At 37.7% G+C, this 10901-nt stretch overlaps 1 protein-coding gene across 2 annotated transcripts in view; it reads left to right on the plus strand.

The window, feature by feature from the left end:
- TRHDE (thyrotropin releasing hormone degrading enzyme) overlaps positions 1-9330 on the plus strand; it is a 208332-nt gene extending 199002 nt beyond the window's left edge. For both annotated transcript variants that reach the window (XM_032688741.1, XM_032688742.1), the window contains 2 exons: positions 1991-2072; positions 3932-9330. In XM_032688741.1, coding sequence (XP_032544632.1) covers positions 1991-2072; positions 3932-4075 — 226 coding nt within the window. In that variant the 3' untranslated portion in view covers positions 4076-9330. The remainder of the gene's footprint in view (positions 1-1990; positions 2073-3931) is intronic.
- The last annotated feature ends 1571 nt before the right edge of the window (positions 9331-10901 follow it).

Consider the following 10901-nt stretch of genomic DNA (forward strand, 5'->3'; position numbering starts at 1 on the left):
TTGTTGTCTTTCCTGTTAAGGGTGAGAAGACTGACACTTGTAAGACCAAACACTTTTCCTATTTATTCTTCTGTATCACACCTGCAAAACACTGTTTTGAAGGTGACTTTTCTAGAATTTTTGCCAGCAGAGCTTGTATAGAAATTGCTGTTAATGGCTGACTTTTTACCAAGTATGCCTAATGGGCAGTAATCAGCATAGGTATGCATGAAGGTATCATTTTCAGTGGAAGAAATTCTGTTACTTCTTGTTTGCACTGTGGCTACGGTAGGCTGCAAGAAAAATAAAACCCCTGCAGCTCTTTTTATGAGGTCACTTTTCTAAAGTGGATTGGTAACCTCTCAAAAGACCCCATCAAGAGGAGCTTCCAGTTTTCCAAGCAGTCAATTATGTCTAAGCTGAGACTGTAATAATAAAGGGCTTTGTTAGAAAGCCTAAACATGCTTAAGGACCATAAAATCCGTACTTCCCATGGGAGATGTTTGCCTCTGGATGTCTGTATATACCAGCGTGACCGAGGTTTTGGGAAAAGAGATGTATTTGCTGAAATATCCATGAATGATTCAGGTATTAGTGGTCAGGGAGTAGGATTTTTGATACCTCTGTGTTTCTCCTCACACAAGCTCAAGATAGCAAGCAACATGGTGTAAACCTTCCCTAAAACAGAATCTTATCAAAGAGAACCTAGTTCTCTTCCCTCTTCGTCTTTATATCCTTCTCACTTTGGTTATCTCTCTCCTTCTCTTTCTTTCTCCCTTTTGAAAGAACTGTAGCTTAGAATACCTAAGCATTGAAGGGTAATTAATTTGGGATTAATAGAAGCAAAACAGAAAGTCATGCCTGCGCTGGTTCATTTCACTTGGAATTTTGAATTGCTTCTATAAATCAGTTTGTAGAAGTGGAGGATGAACTGAATTGTTTCCCCAGATAAACTTGATTGCAGTGAAGTCTGTCAGTAATAGTTACACGTCTTACAGGAGAACTGGATTCTCTGTCTTAAAAACAGTCACGTTCAGATTAGCTAGATATTGCTTTGGACATGTATGCAGATGCAGATAAGGATGACTATTTGTCAAGTGTTTTTACGATGCTGAATGACATCTAACTTGAGTAAAAGACTTGCTTTGGTTTTCCAATGGAATTATATTTTTCATGCTAAAGACTAAAAGAAAAAAAACACATCAACAAACCTCACAAACTATTTTAATGTGAAATGTAAGACTTAAGAAGTAGTCTGGTCAGGAGACATGTAGATGCTTCATTTGGAGAATTGAAAAAAACTTTTGGAAAAGCAAGTGAACAGGAGGATTTGAATGGCCAATTTCAAAGCAACTGTCTGCTGAAGGTTGTTGCTGATGGCTGCTGAATATCCTTTAAATATTCCTTGCCCAAGCTTTGAAATTTTCATTCCAGGTTGGTTCTTTGAAGATGCTACATCATGGCCCAGGGGATTATTTTAGCAGTATTATTCTCTATCAGTATTATTTATTTTAATTATCAGGTACTGGAACAATAAAATTTGATTCAGTTCATTTATTGAGAGGCAATTTGTAATGCAGATGAGGTGGATGAATAAAAAATGCAGGAAGGCTGCAGCATTTCAAAAAGTCTGTTTTAATAGTACAGCTAGAAGGGCTCCTCAGAATACTTCTCCATAGTTGTTGCTCTGCTCCTTCACTGGCATCTGTATTTGGTGTCATTATGTGGAAAGCTGTTCTGTTAAGTGTGGTTTGGTCTTTCCCTCCTCAGAAGCGCTCATTTGTGTCTGTAGTAAAGCCCATTCTGCTTAAGAGCATCTGACTTAAAATAACTACAAATATTTCAGCCTACAAGAACATCTCAGTCAAGGGTTCTGTCATGAAACATTGAAATATCAGTGTCCAGTTCCAGTACTATTTCCTTGATTCCCCAGAATCAGTCCCATGCCTTTTCACTTGCCTAGAGATGATTACTTTCTAATTTTCTGTGCATCTTCTTTTTGCCCTTGCAGGTATGGAGAAGCATTATTTATGAATTCAAAGCTTGTCAGTGGGGTCACAGAATTCCTCAATACTGAAGGAGAACTAAGAGAGGTAATTTTTAAATTACTTTTGGCATGTGAGGCTGTATTTGTCATAGACAGGAGGTCAGGCAGGAACAGTAATATAGTTGTCCAGAAACTCTGGTTGCTCAGCTGCAGTTGAAGGCCCGGCTGTCCATGCAGTTGGGCAGCACAAGGATGAGGAGCAGATTGCAAAATCACACAAGTGTGTAGAGGTGGTGTCAGGAGGGGGATTGTGCAGACACCTCTTTGTGCTTGGCTGGATGTGAAGGTTTGTTTTTTTCTCTCGACTATTGGTTGAGAAACTAAAGATGAGATGTTTCTATCCATATTGATTTATGCTGCAGAGGCCAGCCCTTGAAAACATCAGTGTCGAAAGTAGAAGCATATTCTGTCTTTTGCTTACAGTATTTTCCATGTGAGAAAAGCTGTTAACTTGAATATGCTGACCAAAATAATTTGTTCTAAGTGCAAAGTACTTATTATTTAGATTGCAAAGATTTCTCGTTTTAACTTAACATCTGTCCTGACTGAGGTAGTTGTGCAGTTTTGCTGAGCCCTGCTTAGCAGCTGCTCAACCTTGCCACAAATGGATCCAATGGTTCTTATGCAGCACAGTCACCCTTACTTGAACTCTGATTACATTATGATATTTTGTGTCCAACCACTTGTCTGCACTCAAGTCTAGTGGCCTCAGGAACTTAGGGAAGAGCTGCAGCTGGTTTCCTCAAAATTACCCAGGTGGGAATGATAGTGCTGGCCAGATTTGAACATCTGCCCTGCTCAAGGAATCCTTTTGTACTGTTAGTTTCCACCTCCACGACAGCATTGGCAAGCTGTCTGTTTATACTTCCCTTAAAGAAACTGGCCTTTCTTTTAAACCTTTGTAAATATTTTGGTATAAAAAGTACAGAGATCACATAAAGTCTGATTTTGATAGTTTCCAGGTACCTTCCATGCTTTTAACTGTGATGGGAAACAGACAGTTGCAGAATCAGCCTTTACAGCTTTGAGCCCACGCACAAAGAGCAGTCAGAATTTAATAATCAAGGTGAATTTGGTGTCACCAGCAAACAGAAATTCACTAGTTATTCACAAGAGTTGCTAACGCCACCTAATTTTATACAAGTCAACATAACATGGAATCTACTATGCAGATCAGCCTTGCAATTCTCATTTAGAAAGAACAGTAATTCAAAGTACACCACCATTAGCTGTAATAATCCAGGTGATGGTGGTATAATTTGAGTATACACAAGAACACAGCAGGGGTGTTTTTAGTCTGCGGAAAAAAGATCAAAGTTTTCTCATAAGGGAAGGGGTATGTTTCAGGCATTCAAACATTGTTAAATGAGTGCCCACTTGCTATTTTGCCATTCTCTTCACAGTGTAACCATCCCTTCCTTTTTTCAACAACTGATCTGTATTATATCATCAAAAGGGATCTGCAAATGAAAATAAAATAAATGTATTGCGAAGCTTGATAAAACCAAAAGACATCAGGGCTACGTTCTGCTGATATTTGCAAATAAACCTTAATTAGAAGCAGTTCCAGTGCTCACGGTTTGGTTTCTTAGGTAGAAATAAATTTTAGAGCAGCCATCTACGCAGTGCAGCAGCTGAGCTGTAGGAGGGAAGGAGGTAACGATATTAATGTGATCCAGCACTGACATGTCAATATCTTCCAGTGCAATGTGAAGCAATTGCATCACATCTAACTGACAGTGTGCTGTCTTATTGCATTTCCTATTAAATCTTTCTACCCGATACTGCATTTACTTCTGCAGTGATCATCGAGGTTTGTCCTAAATGCCTGACTTGTTTGTGTGCAGTGGAAATATTTGCTTTCTTTAGTTGCTGCAAATTTAACCTGTTAACTTGTATTTCCAGCTGAAGAACTTTATAAAGAGTTATGAAGGGGGAGCTGCTGTCTCTTTCTCTCGCGCCGTGGAAACAGTAGAAGCCAATGTGCGGTGGCAAAGGCTTTATAAGGAAGAACTATTCCACTGGCTAAGAAAATCCTTGACACACTAATCTGTCTTTTCAGCCGACCATTTAACATGACACACTGCAAGAAGAAGAGGAGACATTTTAGAAGTGTTCAACATGAAAATCAGCAAGACAAGATCAGATTGCAGGGATAAGGGATTTTTTCTTTTTTCATTGTGGTTTTTATTTTTACACTGAACTCTTGTGAAATTGTCAAGAAGATTTTCAGCAGACAAGATCATGAATGTTTGTGAAATCTAGTCCTCAATGTACAGAACCAAACATGATATTAAGTGATGCATGTAAATGTTGAAGAAAAACAAACAAAAAATCCTTCATAGACTATTTTGTGCATGCTTGTACTGTCTCTGCCTGTATTTTAGCATGCTTATGTAAACAACCACATTTTATTTGTGAGTTCCAGTTACATCAAAGTTGGGCATTATACAAAGCACAAAGACTCTACGACAATCAGTATTTCAATGAACAAAGGGAAAGCAAGGAAAATAAACACAGAAGGCTTCCAGCTTGGGGCAGTATGAGATGTAAAGTCAACTTTCCTGCTCTCTGCCAACTCATCTACCACTCAGATTGTCTCTTAATGATTACAAGGATGCCAGCTCATTTTTTGAGTTGCCAGTTGTACCTGCAGTTACCATATTCCTATATTTAAATAAGCAAAATAGTGAGAGAGAGGAGAAAGAGAAAGGGTCGAGGAGGGGCGTTAGAGAGAGAAAATGAGGACGTCATCCTTGCATTATAATCATGTATATTTGTTGACTGCTGATCAGTGAAACAGTGTAGTTTTAGCTGTGACTGTGTGCATTTATTTCACAGAACTTCGCATTTATTTCACAGAATCCACGAACCACCTCTTCTCAGCTATTTTACAAGGCAGTGATACTCACAATGGGTCACCCATGTTACCCAACCTGTGTAGTAGTAAGTTTTGTAGCTGATAGTGCACAAGTATTATAAATAAACATAAGATTCAAAAGGAAATTAGCAAAAAAGGGAGAATATCTTGCATGCAAAGACTTAAAATTACCCAAAAGGGCTGTCTTGCATGTGGTAGACCAGCCTCTGTAGTGATTTATTACAATAGACAGGTCAGATTCTCTATGTGGGCAATACTTCTGCAAATATGTAATGTACCATTTATGCCATCATAGAAAAGTGAAATATGGAGAAAGTGAGGGGTGTGTATGTGTGTTTATTTGTACGAGTAATATTGAGAACATGGTTTTCTTTCTTTTCCCTTATATTCCACATAGACTGTTGTAGATGGGTGACGGTTTTCTTAATCACGTTTGTTTCTTTTTAATCCTTAATCTGACAGATCAGTAATCCAGTGGAGTTGTACAATGACTATCTATGCCACTGAACCTAAACGTTGAGGATAAAAGTGATGGGGGCCAAATTCTCTCTCATGTCTACATTGTGGAGGAAAAAACCACAAAGTTACAGAGTTTTCAGGAAGCAGATTACAGCAGCTTCAGAGGTAGAATGTAAATATGCAACAGTGTTTCTTTATCCCATTCCTGCCTACACCAACCGTCTGAGCACATCCTGGCCCTGTACATTGGGAACATGTGGCCAACCAAAGTAGAGAGCAGCCATTTTATCTGGTTGTTTCCTTCACAAAGCAAGGAAGTTAGCAACACGCTTTACAGTTGCAGTTGCTTATCCCCAGAAAGTTGTTATTTGAAACATTACTGCCAAAAGAACTAAACTCAAGCATCTTCAGATATTTTCAGAATTGTGTGGAGACAGTATTGTTTTCTGGGCTCTCATTCCCGTTGTAGTCTGCTGCTCAAGAACTAGTAGACCCATTCCATAACTAAGCTTTCATACCCATCTTGCGGCTGTCATTGTGTATCTTTTACTGTGCAGAGGGTGTTGTTTGTGGATTGGGTGGTGTATGAAATCTTTACATGGGCTTTTTTTCAGCTGTTCAGTCCCGTGTAGCTCGTTAGCTTGACTCACATAACCAAAAGAAGAGGGAATCCTGTGCTCTTGTACTGGTAACTCTTTGCCTTATAGTAAGCCCTAAACCTCTGTGCTATGCTCCAGTGCTAGTGAACCTAATACCCAGAGACATTGTGTCAAAACTGAGTGAAATCCTCCTCCTATGTATTTTACCTACCTCACAGGGCTGTTGTGAGGCTTGACTAATGTTAGCAAAGCACTTGAATATCCTCTGATAAAAGGCATTTAAAAGTGCAAAGTATTATTTTATATGGTTGACCAAACTCAACCTCAATGCCAGTATGTAGCATCACATTTTTAATTTCTACTAAGACAAATCACATGCAGATTTTTTTGTAATAAAAAAGCAAGCCAAATACTATTTAATATAACCTCTACCCTATAATGAAGGCCAAAATGATGATATCCAAAGAATATTCAGAAAACCAAGACCTCAAACATGAATGGCTTTGAGGATTTCAGTGAACAGAAGTGTGAAATGGTTTGTCCCTTTACAATTTTATTCCATATTGTCTTTGATGACTTTTCTTTTGCAGAACCACAGATTAAACCACATATCTTCAGGATGTGCATAAAAGTTTCTGATCTTTCCACTGATAAAGGACAGGCTAACAATATATTCCAAAGTCAAAATACACCGCCTGTGTATTTTACACAGTGTACAGAAATTTCCACTCTTGATCATTTGAATTGAAGTTCTTGCACACTTAGCTGGTGTTGGACATACATTAATGTTTTAGTGGCCTTGAGCAACTGGTCTGCCACAGATAACAAGCCCTAAATGAGTATATTGTATGTACCTATTCATGTGTTGCTTATAATTGTTGTATTCTAGTAATGTTGGTATTTCTCTAACTAAGGTTCAGCTGACTTTTTCATTATAATTCTCTATTATTTTATTTTTTATATTTTGTATTTTGCTGTTTCACACTGAATCAGGATTAAATTTAAATGGATTAAATCCAGCAAAATTAAAACTGTTTTCTACGATATTCAAACACCCTGCATTTGTTTATATGCCTTTAGAGACTTTTCTTTTAATAACAAGTACCACACAGCTGTGTGTTAAAGAACAGTTGATTCCTCATGGAAAACTCTAATACAGTCTGCTTAGAAAAATCTATTTATTTTATTGATTTTCTTTCTCCTTTACCAGTCCTTTTCTTCCTTTGTCCTTATCTAAAGATGGTCCTAATTTTTATGATTTGGATTGTGATTAGGAAGCCAAATATTCCAAACATTTCAGCATTTTCTAATCCAGGATTTTATGTTATCCTTTCCAATGAGAAGAGATCTTGCAAAATGTGAATGCAGTGTGGACATGACCTCACCTAGGCCCTAAGTTTATTTTATAGAGATTTGATGAGGCTTGAATCTATAATCAGCCTTCGTATGACTCAGGATCCTTTGCAGTTATTAATTGATATGTCATCCTAAATCATATAGGAAGACATATGAATAGACATGATTCTATGCCAGCATAACAAAATGTCTATTGTATTTTTATAGAATTGTCAACTACAAATATCTCAGCCTATTATTTTGTAGCTGGTAGAATAATTCATGTATCTATTGCTAATAACTGTTAAAATGATAGTAGCTACTAATTGTGACTAGGGCAGAACAATGTGAAAACATTGTTCTGAAATGAAATGTCACTTCTGCTATTACTGGGAGTACTTGGACATTTATTATGATAAAAAAACTTTGTGTCTTCTCCAGTACATCCAAATCTGTGACCTTTGATGATCTTTTCAGTGAATATAGCAAGAATTCCAGTACTATGTTAGAAACTGAAGATGAATTTCGTGTAGCTTTTGGTCTGTTGTGGATATTTCACTGAGATTTAGAGTGCCAAAGGAAACATATCTAATGATGCAGAAGGTTACTTGCACAGCAAAGATCCTGAACCATACAATTAAATCCTTAGTAGTAAAGAATAAAAAAATGAAAATTATATATATTATGTGTGTGTGTTAGTGTGTGAATGTGAAAAATCCTCCATAGAGATATTTTTCCCATAAAAATTTAATTATTTGGACAGAATTAAGTGAAGCCAGTAATTGCAAGTGAGGGTGCCTTTGTTTAGAAACCTGCATCATAAGGTTTTGGTTTTCCACATGATCATAGCTGATACTGAAAATAGACTTTGAGTCAAATGTGCAACTTTTCCTTTGAGGAAAATGGCTGTGGCTTTGAAAATGGTTTATGTATATAATCCACTTAACACCACTCCTGTTACAAAAACTCACCATATCAGGCTGCCTGCCTTAATCAGGGTATGTAGGCACAGTGTCAGTATGAGCATGAAAGAGTAAAAGGACCATCCAGCTGTGGAGCAGCCTGAAGAGAGTCTGTTTGCCCAGCTGTGGATGGAGCAGTCAGAAAAGTGCTGGATGTATTACCTGCCACTGCCACGAGACCACCTGGGTTAGGAAACCAGCTGGGAACCACTGAAATGCAGAGAGGTTCCATCAAGCTCTCTTTCAGCTGTTTGGGAGGGACAGAAGGTCCCTTTGCGGGGTACAGGTTGTGGGTGATCTTCAGAGATGAATATGACTGCCCTGTGCTAGCAGGAAGCAAAGGTCCAGCTAGTGAACCTGCATTGCCCAGAAAAAACAGAAGGCCTGAGCTCTGGATACCCCATCTGAAAAGAGTTGACCAAAATATATGTAAAGGTCTAGAATATTTTAGTGTCCGTTCTTCAGAAGTAATTTCAAACAGTCAAAAATTAATTTTCAGGTATAAATAGGAACGTAGACACTCTTTTCCTTTCCATGCTGATATGAGTAATTTTGTTTTCAGTGGGAAGGAAGGGGAAGAAGGATTTTTCACCAAAGGCCACATGCCCTAATTGGAGCAGAATTTTAAAATCAAGTATATTTCGGAGAATCTGGTTCCACTTAGTTCTATCTTGTGCCTATGCTGACAGTGAGGATTCTGAACTTGACCTCAGAATATAGTAATACAGCTGAGGTTGGAATTTATAAAAGACATATGGAACTATTGAGATGTGTTTAAGGAGAATCACCCACATGAGCAAGTACTGTGGATCAGACCAAATGTGCTTTCTCAGAAGAAAAGGCTTACATTTGACTGATTTGTAACTAGCAAAGTAAGTCTGACCTTGCCAAATAGTATTTCAGAATGCTTTGCTTATTTTGTGTGCGCCATTTCCTAAGAATATCGGTGTTGTCGGTAAAGAACACGGAGGTGAGCAGCTTTGTGAGAGCAGAGGGGCTGTACTGCAGCAGATAGGAGACTTTTGCTAGAGTGCCCCAACATTTTCTGGGTAGCATCACTGGTAGGATCATGCCAAGAGCCAAAATGCAGTCTCAGTTCTCTGTATTATGTTTCGCTCCACTTAATATGTTCATTTATGTAATTTCAAAGTAATCTGTAGCCAAACTGACAGCACGTGTGTGGCTGCAGATCCTCTGTTGGTGCAGTGAGGTAGATCCCTTGAAGTGACTAATATGAATTAAAGCTGAGGATCTAACCCACTGATCTCAAAACAGCCCCCCGAGGTGATGGCTCGGCTGGTGTACAGGATCTTTTGTGTATTTGTATCTAGCTTTCAGTAGCACATATTGGCTGACAAATGTTTTTTGTTTTCCTTTGGTTTTCATTAGAATAATACTTTGTGATTGGTTCCAATGTGATAAAGTTTTATAATATTTTTGGACAACTGTAAAATACTGTACTGTGAAGAGTGTGGCTACTACCCTCTCTTTTTCCTGCAAACAATAGATTTCAGCAGAGATGGACTTCCCTGGACTTAGACACTGCAAAAAAAAAATATTCTGACAGTTTCTGATGGAAAAATCATTGTAATTACTGTATAACTACCCTGTACAAAGACAGCTTTATTATATGTGTAAATGTAATTTTGCTATGTTGCTGTTATGTTCACAAGACAGCAGGCTTCAGTGTTGGTGAGACACAGAGCCTTATAAAAAAAGAGATTGTAGCTTCTTGTGTGATGTTTTGTTGAAAGGTCTCTAGTTGCTCTATTTTTGCAGAAGATAAATATAAACCAGTTCTCTGAAAACTAATGATCTATTCCACTACACACATCTCCATGACATAAATGGATCATACTATTGAAAATAAAGGTTTGGTGATAAATTTCATTCTTTTCCCAAGACACTCCACATGTAAGATCTTTTGACACTTTAAGAAGAAAGAAGTCATCCTCCAGCTGTTAATGCTGGTTATAACGGATGAGTCCTCTGTTAATTCTGTCTCAGCCTTAGATTAATTCTGAATACTCTAATTAGAAGAACATATTTTTCCATCACTTCTCAAATCTGTATTCTTTGGAATTCAGTTCTTTGTCAAGTAAGATGTGGAATTGGTTCAGTTTAGATACTGTTCACAAATGGTTTCACACAAATGTCTGTTTGCTAAATCAGAATGTCGCTTTCATAGAAAGAAAATTTAGATGATTGCATAATATCACATTTCTCTCTCTATGTACCATATATATGTGCATGTATAGCTTCTAGTTCTGGATATTTTGCTTTGACAAAGCATTCATTGATTATTTGTATTTATAGATCTTACTCTAAAAGTTTCAACTCAGCAAAACAGTTGGATGTAAGGCAGGATGTGAGGCTGTGTTGACCAAGACTCAACCAAATATATAGGCATTTAGGCAGGACCACTGATGTCTGTGGGATTAATCATGTGCTTCAAATTAATGGATACTCATTACAACCTCATGCATATGGCTGAACTAGCCTTTCTGAAAGGTGATTTAAGCGGAAACCTGTTTCTGCACAGGTGCAGGATATGGTGATGTTGTTTTGCTTAATTTAAAATCACGACTTAACTTTATATAAAGCCAACTGCTCTCCTCTCTATTTTTTTTTAATGGAAA

Source organism: Chiroxiphia lanceolata, chromosome 5 (assembly GCF_009829145.1).
Source record: "Chiroxiphia lanceolata isolate bChiLan1 chromosome 5, bChiLan1.pri, whole genome shotgun sequence".
NCBI lineage: Eukaryota > Metazoa > Chordata > Aves > Passeriformes > Pipridae > Chiroxiphia > Chiroxiphia lanceolata.